At 44.3% G+C, this 19,877-nt stretch overlaps 2 protein-coding genes across 5 annotated transcripts in view; one reads left to right on the forward strand and one right to left on the reverse strand.

Annotated features, from left to right (window-relative positions):
* LOC119178401 (uncharacterized) overlaps window positions 1-19,877 on the forward strand; it is a 144,116-nt gene that overhangs the window by 55,532 nt on the left and 68,707 nt on the right. The window lies entirely within an intron of this gene.
* Window positions 1-19,877, reverse strand: part of LOC119178524 (putative chitinase 10) — a 92,184-nt gene that overhangs the window by 50,237 nt on the left and 22,070 nt on the right. Inside the window, exons 10-13 of the mRNA XM_075872709.1 lie at window positions 12,396-12,574; window positions 11,211-11,432; window positions 7,784-8,046; window positions 1,402-1,505 (exon numbers count right to left, since the gene is read on the reverse strand). Coding sequence (XP_075728824.1) covers window positions 1,402-1,505; window positions 7,784-8,046; window positions 11,211-11,432; window positions 12,396-12,574 — 768 coding nt within the window. The remainder of the gene's footprint in view (window positions 1-1,401; window positions 1,506-7,783; window positions 8,047-11,210; window positions 11,433-12,395; window positions 12,575-19,877) is intronic.

A 19,877-nucleotide genomic window follows, 5' to 3' on the forward strand; every position in this document is an offset into this window, starting at 1 on the left:
TTCACCTATCATTTATTCCGAGTAAAGTACCTAATCTACTCTTCTGAACAGTATTGCTGTGTTTTTTTAACATGAAAGTGCTTTATGCCGGGGCCCACCGAGACTTCAACGAGGTATTTTCGTCATAGAAGGGACATCAAAAAAGCACGCATGACCAGTAGACAGAAAGTTCCGTCTCTGGTTGTCGATCCCGTTACCTCTGGGTCCCCGGCAAGAGATGCCGGGCACTCTATCCACTGCCCCATGGCCACCTGTCCCTTAAAGATAAGCCTTTTGAATCTGCCACCGTTCTCTCAGCATTCTTGGTTCAGTGCATAATGACAGTGGCATCCGCGATTAGTTCCTTCAAAGCACTACTTCTAAGCGTACGCATCATATGGCGGGTTTAAATAAGAGTATGTGCAATTTTGCCAACGCCAAACACACCCCCATGTAGCGATCTTACTCCAAGCGTAGGGGTCGCTCATAGCATTTATCCATACAAAAAAAGCTCTTTAAGGCAAAAAGCAACATGCTTACTTTTTCTGCTAACTATCAACTCCGCATTCGCAGCTTACTCTTGCCCCTCGAAAAATCATGGCTGGCCAACATACAAGACACAACGTGCATAGTGCTTCCTTCTGTTCGGGCCGTTGAGTTCAAACATCTTAAGAATCCGTCCAGTGCGAGTGGACTCACAAAGGTTTGTCGCATGCTGCAATTGCATTATCTCTTCTCTCGTCCCGACAAAAGCGCTCGAAGCTAAACAGGGAGGGGTGGCAGGGCAACTTGAACACTTTTTTTCTTCGAATGCGCGGCTTTCTCAGTGTGATCACACGCGCACGCGTGGACAAGTAGCGGCCTCCCGCGGCTATCTCAGTAACTTGATTTTTCGGTCACAGACGCACAGACGATTTTTCGCTCACAACCAACGGGGCCGACGCCGGCGGCGGGTTTTCTGCGACACGAGCTCTTTAACGCTATCACGTTAATAACTCCAACATGTCGCGAGTAGGTCACATTAGCCCACGTTCGGCGTCCAACCAGGTGTGCTCTTCTGGCTGCTGCATCGCTTTCTCTGTTTCCGTACTCACCTATGACCACTAGGGTTTTTTAATAATTATTGATGGCTGTTAGTCGTCTGGATGGAGATTTATGACTAAGCATTAACGTAAAAGCGTATGTGTTAAGTGGTCTTATAGCTGTCATACACTAATACACATTAAGCAAAATATCTGATGTCAATGTACAGTAAACACTAAATTACTTCTGTAAGCAGGCGTTTTACTTTTGTGTTCTACCGATTCTTAGGACAGAGGGATCAAACATGTTTTTTTTTATTTCTCACGGGAAGATATGCACCGGTATGAATCTAGAATATTTATCCTGTTCTGACACGGTATCGAAGAAGCATGTGCTCACCGCTGCATTTTCGGGATGTCGTAGCCATCGTCAAGATAGTTCTCCTCCAAAGGAACAGCAGCCGTCAAGTATAGAGGATGGGCTGCAAATGCTTCTTTGAGCTCCTGCGGAATAAAAGCGTGAACGCGTGGTAGTCACCTCACAAAAGGGCAGAAGGGATTGGCGTAGATGGAAAAACGTTTTTACAGCTGCCTAGATTAGGCGATCTAACTCCTCTGAGTGATGTAGAGAGCTAGTGAATTAGACTGAAGCATGGAAGTCGGCAAGAGCTGAAAGGCGAAAATTGCCTTCTCCCTTCCACCCTAACCTACACGAACATTTGCTCACCGTCGAAGTCACACCAATTATTCCCTCCTCCTGCGCTGCCATGCAGCACGAGTTTGCACACCCCAGGACTAATTTCAGCCGACGCCTATGACTGCAAGTTAGCAAACTCTTTAGGATTAGAAGAAAAAAAGAAGAAAGGAAGAGAATAAATGGAGAGAAAGGCAGGGAGGTCAACTAGGATTGGTGCATCCGGTTTGCTACGCTGCACTAAGGGGAGGGGGAATGGGGAAGAAAGAGAAGCAAAAGCGAACAGAACGGTCGACATGCGAAAAAAAAAATTAGAGCAAGGGTGCTGTAGTCTATTAAATTGGCCACTGCCACGCAAAAAGTTCAATAAGGCCTTGACTGATTTTCAGTGCGAAGACAGATCATGTCGGCATTCGGGCCCTGACTGTTCTGACACGGCTCTGAGTCAAGGTGGGCTAACGCAGCAACAGCGGCAGTCTGTGCGCGCTGTATCGAGTGCATTGACACAGAACGACCTCTATCGTTTCATCACTGCCGCAATGATCGCAAGCAGCACTGTCTTCCATGCCGATTCAGAAGGCAAAAAATTTTGTGAAAGCGACGCCAAGCCACTGTCGGCAAAACACTGTTGTCCCAAATCGATAGAGTCCTGACCGATGTCGAAGTCGACGACACGGGTCTAGCTTATGCAGTCGCGTGTGCCATAAGCTTGCTGTATTACACAGGTATTTTACGCCTTCATTAGCATTCTGTGTAATTTTTATGGCAGCATCAGTCCTTGAGAATAGGATAGATTTTCCTACACCAATTTCGTGTGCTGATCGAGCAGCTGCATCTGCATGTTCGTTGTTCCATATGCCGCAATGACCTGGAAGTCTTTGCATTGTGATTTCATGTCTTTAGACGAAGAGGTGGTGGAGTAGCTCTCGAATTTCTAGCACTAGTTGTTCAGGAGTTCCCCGGCGTAAGGTGAATACTAAACAATGTAGTGCTGCTTTCGAGTCCGTGAACACGCTTCATTTCTCTTGACTTGTTGATGTTGAATTACTTCAGTACGATACGTAGAGCAGCAAGTTCCGAAGTTGTCGATGTCGTCTAGTGGGATAGCCGAACACTCGTGGTAGTCGCTGTTGCAGGAAGGATCACTGACCCTGAAGACCCATATATTGTAGTTGGAGCGTCAGTATATGGATGGTAATGCTCACTGTACTTCTCACGCAAGAAGATAAGAGAAAGCTGCTTTAGCGCTGGAGATCAGAGCCGGGCATTCGACCATATGCCTGGAAACGTGAGTTCAACCCGCGAATAAGCCATGCACCATGGGGGAGTTGCAATTCTGGACGAAGCTGTATATCCCGTTGGTATGCGTGTACAATGTGAGAAAACATTCTGTCAAAATGAGGCACGACGTCGGTCTTCTGGCAGTGAGGCTAAATGACAGGCAGGGGTGTGAGCAAAATGTCTCACGTGTGCTCTGAGCGCTTCCATTACGATGTGTGTCTTGACTGCGTTGTCATTTGCCATTACAATTGTCTCAGCTGTTGACGAACATTACGGTAGCCCCAGAAAAACTCGCAGATCATTAGCCTGGACGCTTTCGGGAGTACAAAAGCTGTTTCTGCAGGTATTGGTCAGCACAGGCTAGTTGTAACGCGAATGGCCGAGAAAAAGCGTTTCTTACAAGTGCATCAATGCACGTATTGATGTCTCCCAAGTTTTTCCTCCAAGATACTTGAATACGTTAGCAATGTCTTCCAGCCTCTTCTTTTAGCAGACACCATGTGGGCTCCAGCAGAGGTCTCTATCAATGAAAAAGCCTAGAACTCTGTGCGTCCCGACACTTGGTATGGCTCGGCTGTCGATAGAGATAGCGTGTGGTCTCATTATCTTTCGACTAAAAGCAATCAATGCGCATTTCGCCGTTGAGATCTTCAGACGCTCTTCGTTGAGGTACACTGATACATCGTCACAGCTTTCTGAATCTTTGCACATACCTGAGGTCTTGTCACGTCAAATGCTCAGAGGCAGATGTAGGCACACATAGATTACTTTACCACACTCGCTATTTGTTCCACAAGACCAATGAGAACTAGGTCAAAGAGGTTGAACTCAAGATGCCACCTTGCGGAACTTCATGGTGCGTAAGGTATTGGGAGGTTGGACCACATGGAGTGTTCACAAATAAAGTCCAGTTTTGTAAATTAGGGTAACCAACAGTACAGTTGACCACCTAGGCCCACTGAGTCAATGGCTTCGAGGATGGAATCATGGAGAACGTTGTCATATGTTCCTTTTAAATAAAAAAAATACATGGCAACAGATATTCTTTTGGATGTCATTTGATGCTGTACGTACGTGACAAGATCGATTTTATTGTCAATGGAAGATCGGTGGCGGTAGGAACTAGCCATGACATTCGGGTATAACTCGTAGTTTTAAAGATACCATTCAAGTCTGACCAGTATCATTCGCTCCATTACTTTTCCAAAGAAACTTGAAAGCTCAATTAGTTGGTAAGAGGTAATTTCTAGGGTAGATTTGCTAGGCTTAAGAAGCGGTACCAAGCAGTAAATATTCCAGTGTTGTGAAATTACGCCAGCTTTCGAGGATCCTTTGAAGATGTTAAGAAGTGCATCTTGTGTCGATTCACCAAGGTGGCACTGTATCCAGTAAGATATGTCATCCGGGTCAGGCTATGCTGACCTATTCATGGGAGGAGCACCCCATCTAGCTCCCGTAATGTGAACGGTAGATCTATGCACGTGTCCCATGAGTAAGAAATATGGCTCAACGTATGCATGCTTGTGCACGTTGCCTGGTCCACAATCATAGCACAGAAATCTTTTGCCAGCCCAATTTCGTGTCGGCGATGAAAGAGAGCGATGGCCTGGAACGGAAAGCGCTTTTCTGGAACAGAACGTAGGCCCCTCACAGTTCTTTTTATTTGAGAGAGTATTTTATGAGGATCTAGCGACACGCAAAATTTTATCCATCGTTGCGTCTCTAATTTATTGATGCGCCGTTGTATCTTCTTTTGGATGCGCCGGACTGTTCGTATACCGTCATTGAAATTAGTGTGTCGGCATCATCTTTCGGCACGACGGCGGATAACTCGAAGTCTCTTTAGCTCGAGGTTGAATTCAGAGTACTTCAGAGAGCATATTTAGTGTGCGCATAGCCGCCTGTGCAGTTTCCTTATTAGCTTGCTGAAGACCATGGGAGAGCCCTTTCTTGCAAGCATCCTCAAGTTGGCTTTTGAACATAGTGCAATCTATTCATCGTATCTTGGTAGATGAGTACATGTTTGAAATACTTTTGATCTTCAGGTAAGTGTGGATGTGGTCGCTTCCGTGTGTTTCAATGTCCAAAAACCACCGTACCAGTGTAGCGAAGTGGCGAGAGATGACGGACAAATGAAGCAAACAAAAGAAAAAACACAAGTCAAGGCAGCTGCTATATGTGGTGGTGCCTGGCAAAAACACAGGACTTGCGTCATTCAGCAATGCGAGACTATGTCTGGAAAATAATGAAGCTAAACGTCATCCCGTTGAATTGACCCTTGACGTGCCCTTGACCTTGTCCAAATCGGATGATGTGCATTGAAGTGCCCGGTGATAACCCACGGATCCGGAGGTGCCTTTGAGATGCCGTCCTGTCTTTTGGCGTTGAATCGACTTTATGGGGACAGATACACACCTAGGAGTGCAAAAAGTGACCTTTCAATTTTTGACAGTTAAGCACACATAATGATTGTCATTGTAAGGTTTCACTGGCTGGACGACGTATGTAAGCTTCTGGGGAATAAATACAACCTTGCTATTGCTCGATGTCACTTGATGAAAAAAAAATGAATCGTAGCCTGATAGCCTGATTGGGGTGTGATAATTTTGGCTCACACATGACCATGATAAGAAATCGGTATAGAGAAACAAACTGATAGAAATTAGAGACGCGAGATGTACGACTTCATGCGTTCCCCCGAGTAATCGACAATTGTCTGACCTATTGTCAAAACGACCTGTGATTGTCGGCCATGGCTTTACTGGAGGCTTGCAAGGACCGGACTCAACGCGTCGAGCACTTGTAGCCCGCTCCTTGCAGTTGGCGTATCAATGCTTGTCAGAAGACCTCTTATGACACTCACAATAGATCGGAGCAGAGGGATGATTTGACGATTTACTGTCGAAGCCTCGCCAATAGCAGAAATGGCTTCCGCTATAGAAGCAGAAATATAGCGAGAAGGCTGCTGAGAAGGCCGTGCATTCGTAAGCGCCGGCCAGTCGTCAGGGGGGAGAGGACTCGCCGACCGAGGCATTCTTATGCTCTCCGGTTTTCTACTAGAAGTTGATCCTGGTGTAGACGGTAGCGGTGCATGAACACCACTATTACTTGGGTTTATCCGTCGACGGCGACGCTGACGCTGGATTTTCTCTGATGATTCTATGTGGGTGGAGTTATCCTGAGCATTTGATTTAGGATATAGGCTTCTTGAGTCTTGGGCATTTCTTGGACGTGACATCATGGGTACCTCGACAGTTGCCGCATTTAAAAGTTGTTGCACAGCACGTGTAATTACTATTAAATCAATTCGTATAAATATATTGTTCGAATGCGTTAGGTACTTCTTGATATTGCATTTCAATTGACGATTACAGGAGTGTTAGACGAATATTTATTAGCTACAATGACAACAAAAGCAGGCAGAACTCTGTTGTCACAGAGAAAAAAAGTCCCACGATTGAGTTGGCACGGCCCATCTAGCCCCCTCTCCCCCTCCCCCCCCCAAAAAAAAACAAAACAAGGGGAAGTGAGCCAACGTCTAATGTAGCAAACACTTGCACAAAAATGATTATACTCGAAGCTCAAAGGTACTAGCTATGCGTATGGTCACATATACTGAAGTACACTCTAATATCAAAACACCATAAACAATAAAGGTCGTCAGCTGAAAAAACGAAAAACACGAGCAGGACTGTACTCTTTGCGAGTGCTCAACCAGGGACGTAGCCATAAATTTCTTTCTTCAGAGGGGGAGAGGGGGTCAACCTTTATGTGTGTTCGTTTGTGTGCTTGTGTTTGTATGTGTGTGCGTATATATGTGAAAGCAAAATGGAAACACTTTTGGACTAGCGTAAATTCCGCCCCTCCCACTGGTTACGCCCATGTGCTCAATGTACACTAACATTTGTTTCTTTAAAGAGAACTTTTACATCTGTAAAACTACTCATTGCGGGACATTGTGAATATGAGTCCATTAATGAGGATACGTTTTTGAGCGAAGATATTATTTCTCAGTTGGAGTTATGACTGGGGTTATGACGTGTGCATCCCTGCACGGTCGCAAGCAATATACACAGTCATGTCACTGAGAGAGAAATTTATAAACGGGCAACTACTGTTCTAATTTTCGGGTTGTCACATAAATAATTGCGGAAAACTTTGAAAATTTTTAACCTTGGTGCTTTTACGAGAAAGAAAATAATTGCGTTCATGCTCATATATATATATTTTGCTGTAAACTAGGGGGTGTGAACTGTAAAAAAAATGCAACATGACGGCAATCGAAAATACATCATAAACCGAATAGCTATAGCCAAACTTCCTTTTCAATAATAGCCATTAAGTGATTACAGCACATTGATTCCGAATAATGAGGTGGAGATAGATTATGTACTTCCGAAATCTTAGTCTTGTGAAAGCTGGGACAAATTACTGGTCACATGCATTTGGACTTAGCCATATTGTTGGTGTACACACGTTGGGCCTCAGGTGTGGTGGTCACCTTACGCGAACCTCAATATCGTATAACTCAAAATCCACCTCCACTGTTTCAGTAACACTCCGCAAACTTTAATGCCTACGAAACGTAGACAGGTATCACTCGCGAAACAATACGTTCAAAGAGACGAATGCATTCTGCATCCAAATGAATTATGAGGACCCTTGATCAATATACCTAGTAAGACATTGACATCAAAGAGACAGAAATGTTTGTCGTCGAACCCGATTTGGCGAAATCTTATGGGGGCTTATTTGCCTCTTTCAGATTTTTCAATGTGGCTTCAAGGAAAAAAAAAAGACAGCATACCTTCAGCAGAAGCGCGAAGTTTTCCTTGTCCTGTGGCCTTCCACCCCGTTTCTCGTAGCCTGGGTATTTCCAGATTATTTCTAGCCCGTCGAACTTATAGTCCAGCATCCAGCGTAGGGCACTCCACACGAACGCTGCACGGCTCTCCGGCGTGCTGACCATTTTCGAAAAAACCTCGCCGCCAAGGTGCCATCCACCGACAGCCAACATAGTCTTCAAGTACAGATGCTGCGTCTTCAGGTTGGTGAAGTTCAGGTATCTCTCTGTATTTCGGAGTATAATGCAATATGACGATGAGGGCAGGCTCGACAAAGAAAAAAAACGAGAATCAAGCGCAGCTACAAATTGTGTTGCACAGAATGGTTACGCAGCACTGAGACGAGGAGAGGGAGAAATAGACAGCAGGATAGGGAGGTTAGGCAATTCTCAGACCGGCTGGCTACCTTGTGCTCGGGAACTATGAGAAATAAAAGATGATAGAAAAGAAATGTCTAATAAGAATGGAACACTCCACAAAGAGGAAAAAAGAGAATATAATATAGGACACTGTTTAAGGTCCGCCTCTAAGACCAGTTGCTCGCAAGAAATGCAACGACGCTCTCGAAGCCTTTTGGGCTGAGGACGGTCTCGGTCAGAGTCTTAAGACTCCTTTCTTCGGCTATGAGCGCGTTATCCTGATCACATTTTAAGCATTCTCGTAAATTTCTTGTTACAATGTAATTCCTTAGTCATGTAATAGCTACCTAAAATATTTGGATGGGAAGACTGCGTAAGGGGCCACTACGATTCTCCAGGGAAACTGTGACACTATCTTCATAGTAGATACAAAGTGTAGAACTGACAATAATCTGAATTACATACTATCGAGAAAAAAGAGCAATAGAATACGTCCCGTAACACGGTCATATGTCTATATATAGTTTAACAAAAATATGTCTTTCTATACAAGGCTTAATATGATAATATGTGATTAGTAACACAGAAGCTGTAGAGGATTAGAGCCGCAATGACGACACGTGTTTCTGTCATATATTTTAGCACCCGCAAAATAGAAGTGTCGAACATTTGCTTTCTTATTTCAACTGTAATAGTAAACTGCCATAAAGTATTTGATAACTCCTGCCACATGTGCTTGAACCGAAAGGCTTATATTCTTTAAATTTGCTGCTCTCCATCGTAGTTCCTTGTGAGTAAACGAAACCTAACGTAAATATTGAAGAGGATGACTTCAAACCAACAACTACTCATTTTTCATGCAAGGTTCATAATCATCACGTTTATTTCATACACATATTTAAATGAAGTATTACGAACGAGTTCCCCTTAAAAACTAATTATGGCGAAGATTAAATATTGAATATAAAATGCTGTTATAGCTAGAAAATGAATATGAAGTGTTTTATCTTAAACCAAATTGGTATTATGGGTAAACTATGTATGTAGTATAGTGATACAAACTATGTTTACAGGGATATGTTTTATAGTGATGTCTGCTCTTTACACACGTGCAGAGCCTATTTCCGTTACACTGTAACCCAGGTGTCTTTTGTGTGCCACGTAGTGGGTCATGTAAACTTTCTACAATGCAGTCATCAAAACGTTTCTCTGTCTCATATTCAGTGTGGTTACATCCTAATATTTTTCAAAATCTGTAAATTGAGGCCAGTTCATCATGTGAATGGGCGCGAATGCTTGAACTGTTCACAGCGAGCGAAGGTTCAGTAAACGAGCTGCAGGTTGCGGGATCAAATCCCGGCCGCGGCGGCCACATTTTCGATAGAGGCGAAAAGGCTTGAGGCTCGTTGCTTAGATTTAGATGGGCGTGAAAGTTCCCAAGGTGGGCGGAATTTCCGGAGCCCTCCACTACTGCGTCTGTCATAATATATGATGGTTTTGAGACGTTTAACCCCAACAATTATTTTTATTATTGTTAAGGTTTCCTAAATCTGCCTTTAGGCTTTTTTTTTGTTCTCAGTATATGTTTTATGTTGTGCACCAAAATAGCTGGCACTTCGACTTATTTTGAGTATTATAACCTCCAATATTTGTCTTATAGATTGTGAGCAAGCGTATATGTAGCTACATTTGATGTCAGCGGCCCCACTTCTGAGCAGAATGATTTAACACAGAAAGCGGAAATTCTTGAGTTACGAACAGCTGAACGTCACTAATTATTTATTTGAATTTCATTTAGAAAGATGTTGGATTGGGCTACTTGGTACTCGATATTTAAACAACGAAAAACGTGAAAGAGGGCAAGCGTTTATTTCCAAGTAAAGCTAACAGATGAAGAACGGAAAAATTAAATACCTCTGTCTCTCTTTTTTCCGCTTATCACGTCCGACAGTTTAATGTGTTTAAGATTTTTAAATATTCAACTACTAATATAGTAGTTGCTAAGCCCGTTTATCGATTAGTATTTTCGGCCACATTGCGGTTCATAATTTTATAGATAGGAGAGTTGTAGGAGTTTTATATGCATTTACTAATTAATGTATACACTATGCTTCCAGTACTCCGTTACAGCACATAGTCAGTGTTGCATCTGGCCTGCCAGTATTTTTAGTGAACTAAGTGTTAATCTCTATTATATTTAGGCCTTCAAGAGGCGTTGGTCGCACTCTACGGACTTAACAGACTAATATGACTGATGACGTCCTTCCTAATATACCCATCGTGAAACCAGCCTGTTTTTCGAACTGAAGCGTTGGTTTCGTTTTACTCATAGTAATCTTGGTGGATATTAGGTGCAGTAATCAAAATTCCTATCCTTCTCACATACAGGGCTACACATTTTCCATTCTTTAATGTATTCATTTTTGCGCCATGAGTATATATGTACATTCATTCCACGGCTCTGCAATGATATAAATCTTCAGGTATTACACACAAATGACTGCATACCTTTCTAGTATAGTACGTGCTCTATAAGTTTGACCAAATAATTTATTTTCTTTTGTATAGTCCCTCTTGTGCGAGATGAGTGGCAAACACTCGTTGCTATTCATACATGCAGCTTCTGTCTTTCATCTTTTTTTTTGTTATAGGCACTTCCTGTCAAGGTAGCACGACTCCTCCTGACACTGTATACGTCCGTCTGTATCGTCGACATGGTTATAATATTGGGCTGGTTATTTTTTTGTAGCAGTATATTATGACTGTGCTTATGGGGCACGTAAAGCGAAAGAATTTCGGGTTAATGTATATTTCATTGTGTAAACTAAGGCCACGTGGTTTTTAAGGTCAGATGGAAGAGAACTGCACTCATCTCTTGAACACTTTCTCTTTTGATGTGCTTATGAAAAAAAAGGGAAAGATGCTTTAGGCTGTCGACCAAGCATTGCTCGCGTTTGCTTCCGAATGCGCGCAGTTGTCAGAGTATTATCGAGAACATCCAGTGCCTTGACGCTGTTCAAGAGCAACTCACGGCTGTCCTCCTGGTATTCCGGAATCATGCTCTTAAGCTCGAAGGTCTTGTCATCGATGCCGGCAAAGGCCAGCACCACGAAGGTGCACATGTCGAGCGGCACGTCTTCCACCTGGTAGTTCATGGGGCTGGGGCGCCGGCTTGCCCAGCCGTAGTAGTAGCAAACCACAGGCACCTCGAACTTGTTCCGAGGAATCTTTATTCCCTGGATTGCATCACTGCCTGCCGCGAGACATGAAACGGAGGAAATGTTTTATCACGTGACGCTAGCGAACGTTTCGAGAAGTGCCAGGCAAATATATATTCATCGCCGTGAACCCTGGAAGGCAAGTTGTCTGCAGTGCATACAAATAAAGTAATTCTAAGAGCAAGTGTGGAGACACAAAGTCAGACGGACTCAAGACTTCACAGAGTGGCATGCATGCGCATCTCGTTGTTGCATTAAATTGTGAAATTTATGGGCGAGAATGTTTGTGAATACGAAAAACTGCGAAGTGGGGCTTGATAAGAACTTCCACAACTTGATTTTATTCAGCGTCTTCATGAACCTAATTGTGCGGGTGTTATTGCGTTTTCATCCTGCGGGACATGCGGTCGTCGTATCGTTGGTGCATTCGAAACCTTGTGCTTAGCTGGGCGAGGTCACAACAAGTAGACTGTCGGGCCAGATTCGTGTAGAAATAACATCGGCAAAAACTTAACACAAATTTGAAAACCACCGCTCGCCTCTAGGTCACCGTTGTATAAGCAGCCGGAAGAATTTCTGGCCCAAACTGCACCACGCAGAAAACTAGTCATTTGTAATGATATTCTACACGTTATTTTATTATTGAATAGCATAACAAACTTTATTGGAGCGCTTTATAATGTGGGCCCGGATTCACAACAATTTACAGTCTTAATAAGTTCTTCCCTTTGGTTAGCCTTTGGTTCTCATAAATTTCATCGATACACTTAGAAAGAAAAGAAACTAATGCACAGCGTTTACCTACATCCACTGATCTCGGTTCCTATAATTTAGAATGATTACAGGAGCTATATTCTTCTTAATGTATGGAAAGTAAAATTCTTCAGTATCTGTCGTTTGTAAGTCAGCAGTTAACAAAATTTTATGCAAAAAAGTTAGCTACAGAAGCGGTAAAAAATTGAGAGTACTTGAGAGTCTCGAAAGGCGGAAATACACACCTTTGCTGACTGCAGTAACTGGTTGCAGAAAAACAGCTGCTAGGCAAATCGGCAGCGTGAGCCACATCTTGTTCTCCGTGGTCCCTCGAGTGCAGAGTGACACCAAGTCCACGCGTCTCCTGTCAGCGCTCGCGCGGTCGAAGTGTGGGTGTTCTAGGCTCTGGAGCGGCGAAGTCTCTTACTGTGTGATTTCACCGAAAGGCTGCAACAGTAGGTCCAATCAGATCTGGTCCCACAAGGAAGAGTTGTCCCTTATCTCGAGGAAAGCAGTATTGATCGCCTAATGAGCAAGAAGATTACGACACTGCGTCCAGTACGATGCACAGCGTGGTGTCTTGGGCGGGGCGTCTGATGTGAATGCAACAACGAAGTTCATGCTGGTAGGTAGAGGATGCGCTGTAATCTCTCTTCGTTCCCTCTTGGAACGTCTCAGTGGTAGGCAGCGTTATCTTAACTTACTGCAGGAAGCCGGTGTAGTGGTAACGCTACCGCTGCCTAGTGGCGGCAAGACATGGACGACAGCGGGCAACCGGCTTTTTGCTTCTAGCGATTGCATGGGACTCCTCTCAGTGTGTTTTGGGGCGCCGAGCTGGCAGTTCTCTCCTCTCCTCTCTGCTGTCTTTCCACGTGCTCGCGAGTGCCCTTCGCATGTTTTAGGTCTTATGACGCGATTCTCTCGTCTTTCTGTAGCTGTTCTCTCTAGAGTGTTTTTTTTTATTAATGTCCGCTTTCCACTCGAAGGTCGAGCGTGCCATGCGACGGCGCACAATTTTGTTGTTGACTGCGCCTGTGCACGTGCGCGCCCCTCGCTCATTCGGTGCTCCTCTCTTGGCCGGATTTTGCCTTTTGTGCGCGTTGCTCATTTCTCACGCGCGCCCGTCGCGAGCTCTCGCGGACAATCGTTCACCACAGAGCGTGGTCAATGGTGCCTGCTGTTTGACCATTTGTGTAAGCGGAACTGTCGTCTCCTGATAGTTCTGCCTCGACGCCAGTTCCTTGCGGCTTAAACCTGATAGTTGCCAAGAGGTCCTACACCTCAATGTGTATGTAAGCTTAGGTTATTCTGGCCATGAACAGAATTGCCGGAATCTACAAATATTTGGACGTAATCATTGATAAAGCGCTCAGTTGAGCTCGTATGTGGCCAATTGCGTGTTTACCATTAGGTGCTGTTTCAATAGCACCTGATGGTAATTGCGCAATTGTATAACTTCCTGGGTCTTTTTACGGAGTCGGGGTTATGTTGGTACGTGCAATGTTAAAATTGTATGGAGTACTTTTTCTCGAGTTTCTGATATAGTTTGCTTGGAGCAACCAGCAATTGCAAAACAACTCTTCGCGCTCTGCAGGCTGCACAAGCTATGACGCTCAGACTATGCTTTGTCCTGCCAAAATCTGTGTCATCAGAGTGCAACGCCATGGACCAATTGATACAAAACAAACAGACATTGCGATCAAAGCCTTGAGAGCTCTTGTCCAGATTTCTGCTTGAGCTCGTTGCCACTATACCTTGCAACATCGCCTTAAGAAAGACATGAAGCACCCCACTGCGTAACTATATCGCGCAACAGGTGGGCTTCTGCCCCGTATCCAGACCGTCAATTCCACCTTGGTGTTTGTTTTGTGCGGCAGCCTACTTCAGTGCACCAGCAATTAGGAAAACAAGTCTGAGTTGTAACGCCTGCCCTGAGACAGCTCTCCCTGCTTATACTGCATAGAAGTATTCTGTCCTCGCACATAGTTACGCTGATGACTCAACGACTTTTCAATGTTCATCCGGAGCGGTGGTTGGCCTAAACAGAGCTTCTAACAGTTAGTTTGTGGCTGCAGCACTTGCAGCTCCTCGCGTGGCACTTCTGTTGACAATTGCGAACATCCACATCGGTGGTCGATATATAGCCACTCCGAGGCAGCCTTACAATCTCTGTTATCAGCCATGCTGCATGGATCTCACGAACACCTGGTATTCTATATTAGAAACATCATTCATGCGTCATCTCAGAAAGGGTGACATGCTACATTTCTACTGGTTGCCAAGTCACTGCGGCATGATAGCTTACCAAATAGCCTGTAGCTGAGTACAATCGGCTTTAAAAGGGGACACTTTTTAAGGTTTGACGCTGTGCTCAAGCTTTGAATGATCGCAAAGTACATTACGTGCACTGTATACACTGATGACAGCAAGTAGTAAAAACTGTCAACACCAATAGAACGCGTCATGACGGTTTCAATATCAAAGTGGAATCTACCGAACACAGAGACAGGCCACGTTGCTATGTCTGTGGTAGCTAAGGGTAGGTTTCCCGAAGTCATCTTCGTTCGGTTTTGGAGTGGTCGACAACGTTCTTTGCGATTTGTCTGCATCGTGGGGACATTGAAGATAATTTTCTGTGGCTGTCCTAGCTGCACTGTGTTGAGACGATCACTCGCATTCCTGCTACCTCGCTTTTACCACAGGCCGATGGCGCTAGAAACTATCTTTGAATTTAATCCCGAAAAGTAATCGAGAATTAAAGCAATAAAAGCATCGTTAAAGTATCTATGGACAACAGACTTGCACGAGCAGCTGTAAACTGATAATAATGCCACAAACTGCACAACCGCCAGACTGTTACGTTGTGTTTCTGGGCTCCTTCTCTCTCTCTCTTTTTTCTTTACACTTATTTCAAGCATCTCTTCCCTTCTTTTTGTGCACAATAGCATGCATCGGCTACGCTAAACTGGTTCATATCTTTGCTTTCGCTCTCCCACCTGTTTCTCTCACTTCCTTTAATTCAAGTTTATCATGGAGGAAATTGTTATCAATGAAATTGAGAAATTTCATGAACGTGATCTCACATTCTATGCCAAAGGTTTTTCACAGCGTGAACCTTTGTTCAGTGGTATTGTGTTTATAACATAAACAATGCTGTTAAACTTGAATGGTGCCATTGCCCACGCGATGCAGCCTGAATGCGGCTTGTTCTTGTCAGGTCATGAGTTTTTATCTTGTGCTTGCCCTATCCGCAAAGTCAATATGCTGGTCAATCCTGTGACTCATCCTTTTATCTTCTTTCGGTAACACAAGCGGACGTCCCGCTTGTCAATTTTTCCGATTGTTAGCTTTGCTGCTGCTCTCTTGAGCATTATTTCTCCACTATACTGTTTGGAAACATATGTTAGTTTGAGTCATTGCTCTACTGGAACCGCTGTCGCAGTGACATTGCTTATCGACCTTGAACCTCATTAGAATGCAACCTATACAATAGCCGATGATTAGGCCCTACACACAGTGGAGTTGACCTGACTGGGAAATCGCGTTGTTGATTTTGGCTATTGCGCCTTGTTAGATATTCCGGTAAGCAGCAATAATTTAATACCAAGTTCCCTTATCTGCACCTATGCGGACCTTTTTTGCCAAAGTAGAGCGACCGCATGAAAGATAATTTCGTGAGAGAATTGGGAGGGAATACAGTAATTTCAAAATATTTATGCTGATTCAAAAATGAGCGAATATGAACGCCATCTACTACTGTTCAGGGTTGCGCAATGAGAGTGAAAGTTTTCTCATTTGTCGATTTCTTGCCGCTTCCGGTTATGTTTTCTACTCGAAGCTGCACTTTGTGCTTTTAACAGTGCAGCTAATATGAGCGTACACATGAAAGTACTCATTCACAGAAACAACTCCATCATTACTATTCGTTATCAGTCTCAGCTAAAGCAGCGTCAATGCGTGACCGAGTATGTCGCAATTGTTTTAGCCCGCTCAAGTCACCGAGTGACTGGTCGCCCACGGAGGCTTGCAATCCAGGAGTCACAATTTTCGTTCAGCCACCTGCTGCTATACTTTACAACTGCTATACATAATGAGTGAGAGTTCTAGCAGTGAGCGAGAGAAGAAAATGGTGGTAAGGGCTGTGCATCTACTTAGGGCCGGTATAGTGTCTTTACATCAGAACCACGAGAGAGAACTAGTTGTATTTAAAAACAATAACAGTATAGAATGCCTTTAGCAAGTATTCTCAGATCATAATGGCAGCTTATCAGCATCCGCTAAAAGAAAGGCATGTAAAAGCTGTGTGCTACCACTACATACCTACACCTAAAGAAACCTCGAGACTCACGAAAAGGGTTCAATTTAAAGGGACGCAAGAGCGAAACAAAATGTTTGAACTGATAGGATGTAATCAGAAACGTCTCGTGTAAACATCACGCCCACAGTCTCATCAATAAATAAATATAATTGAGAAGAGTTGCACTTCAAAATTTACCTTATGATGACATCACAGATTTCGAAGTGCATTTTCACCCCATAAGTTCACGGACCGCATTGGCAGGCATACCCTGATATTTCAATCAGGGTGGGGGGTGGAGAGGGTTTTACCGCAGCGTATGTTATAAGTATTATGTGTTTGTGCTGGCGTTTGTGTGAATCATTGGCTTCAACTTGGTATGTCAACTATGTGGCTCCCGCAGAAGGCAACTTTCGGCACTTTCACCAATTAGGAATTCGGCCCTTGTATAGACCCCATCAAAATATATTTGTCGCCATTACAACTGGTACGAAAAATTCATGGGGGCGAGACCACCCGCATTTTCTTTTTTTCTTTCTGTGCGTCTTCTCGCAGCAAGTGCGATGTTATCACTAACGATAAAGAGTAATTTAGTTTCACGAGAGAGATCGTTTTTTTTCTTTAGTACATCCTTAATTTGAGAACGACGCAGCCAGCCATATAAAGGAGAATGATTGGTGCAACGTCACAGGTAAAAGGAAAAGCACAGTGAGTTTAGTAACCAGCGCGTGTTAATACCATCTTAGTCGGAATAAAGTAGAAATGAGCAGTGGCCGGTCATGCAGTAAGCTGGAGAGATAACATCCACCCGATTCTTGGCCGATCCCTCCAAGTGGTCACGTGCCAATCGTCCATGAGGCATCATCATAATCACTATAATCACCATCATCATTCGTCATTTTTAATAACACAGTGTAACACAGTAGACACTTGGAGAAGACAAGCTTGGTTAGAAAAGAAAGTGCGTCATGGCAAGCAGATTATTTAAGAAAATCGTGGATGTAAGGCAGTCGCAGCGAGCACTCGACAGGGATGAACAAAGACGCTACAGCAGCGGTCACACGTAAGGAACGACACGAACTAATGTATGCCTCCATATAGGATTGTGAAGATAGCGTGCTCAAGAGAGCAGCACCAAACCTAACAATCAGAAAATTGACGAGAGGGATGCTGGCTTGTTATACGGAAATATAAGAGCAAAATGAGTCACAGCACTGTCAAGAATATGGGCGTATGCATATAGGGCAAGCACAAAATTAAAAACAATTACAGCATATCCGTCCGGACGCACGGATGGAAGCACTGCCGGACATATGGATGGATGCACAGATGGAGGGACAGAAGCACGGACGCACGAACAGATGGACAGACGAACGGACGCGCGGACGGATGCATGGACAGACAGACAGATGGGTGGACGCGTGGACGGATTCTCGGACGAACAGACAGACGAACAAATGCACGGACGAATGGATAGAAAGACGGATAGATGGACGAACGGGCAGATGGACGGACTAAAGCATGGACGGGCATGCATGTAGTACAGCCAATGCGAAGCTCGTAATAAGCGAATGCACAGGTTCAGTATAACCCAGCTGTGGCATGAAATTCTTACTTCTGTAACGTAGCATTACTGGCCTTCTAGCGTGAATTCGTGGCAGTGACCTAGTATGAAATGCATTGCCGTTTCAGTCACTTTTAGGGGTGAAGCTCCTTAAAGCGGCACACGTTCGTCCCTCGTAGTCGTAGTCGTAGTCGTAGTGTGTAACCAGTGTTACATTTTGACCTGAAAGGTCGTGCCGGTGAGAGATTTCTCAAGTGCTTTGTGGAACAATAAAAAGTTCGCGGCGTGTGCGAAAACCGAATGCTGCAGCCCAGATCCCAACGTCCAGCGCGACATCATCAGTCAAGCCCTTGCTGCTGCCGCGTCCCAAGGGATTCCGGCCGACAGCTAGGGGTGACGGGCCATGTCTGAACAATTGACTGACTTTTTAATAAAGTTTTTTCTATCTATCTCTCTCTCTCTCTCTCTCTCTCTCTCCTGTCTCTCATTCCTTATTAGCAGCCATTGGCATGTACATTGAGCACTATCTGACAAGAAAGGGTTGCTACGTTATACTCGCAGCGTGAAACCTCCTTAGTTTTAGAAAGGTTTAGCGAGCGTTGAGCTGCAGTGCCATGAATACAATGAACTAGTATATACCATGAATGAACTCGAGGTGGTTAAAGGTGGGAAGTAGATACGAAGCGCAAGCCGCAAGAAAGTAAAAGCCTAATTCTCCTGTCTCTCATTTCCCATTAGCAGCCATTGGCATGTACATTGAGCACTATCTGACAGGAAAAGGTTGCTACGTTATACTCGCTGGGCGTAAACTCCTTGGTTTTAGAAAGGTTTAGCGAGCGTTAGGCCGCAGTGCGATGAATACAGTGAACTAGTATATACCATGAACTCGAGGTGGTTAAAGGTGGGAACTTGGCCCGAAGCGCAAGCCGTAAGAAAGTGTACGTGTGCCACCTCTCGTTTAGTCCTTGGAATGTCCGCTGGATGGTGGTGCTTCTATATAGGGAATATATGATGAAAAAATGCGAGATGGTGGTGCTTGGAGTGTTGATAAGATGGACGAACGGACACATGGACAGATGCATGGATGGACGCATGAACGGACGCAGGGGCGGATGCATGGACAAACGCAGGGACGGACGCACGAACAGACGCACGCACGGACGAGCGGATGGACGCATGGACGGTCACACAGACGGACGCATGGACGAGCGGAAGCAAGAACGAATGGATGGACGGATGCTTCGCCCCACTCTCCATCATTCACAGCGTGGCTATGCTGCCATTTTTTTCTTCAAGGACACTAGACTAAAACAAACAAATGCGTCGATAATTGTGGCTGTGTGAAGCGTCACTAGATGTCTATACAATTAACTTGTAAGCCAGTATTTAGCGAAGCACATTGCGTTTACCGGACAACCAAACAAGATAAATACTTCTATTATTGACATGTGAATAAAAAGGTCGATATAAAAAAAAGGGCACTGCTTGTCATCAAAACACACCTTTATTCACACATTTAAAAAGAACGACTGGAACATGGCAAGAGTGCTGCATGTCCTGTCGTTGGGTATCATTACCGAACTCTCGCGCATACAGGGGAAACGCACTGCACATGTTTAAGTACATGATTCAAGGACACCACCGGTGCCCATTCGTGTGTTATAAAATGTGGCTAATTCGCACTATAAAAGTTGACTTTCAACCGGTTTGCGTTCATATACAATAGGAAAAAGTGAACAAAAAGAAAAACTAGACTTTGAAAGCTGTCTTTGATACTGAACTACTGTGACACTGTCTAACTAAACGTTGTCTTTTAATTTGTAGGACGAAAAGCATGAGAATAACGATATTCTTTTACTTTAGAAT

The sequence above is a fragment of the Rhipicephalus microplus genome, chromosome 1, assembly GCF_043290135.1.
Source record: "Rhipicephalus microplus isolate Deutch F79 chromosome 1, USDA_Rmic, whole genome shotgun sequence".
Lineage (NCBI taxonomy): Eukaryota > Metazoa > Arthropoda > Arachnida > Ixodida > Ixodidae > Rhipicephalus > Rhipicephalus microplus.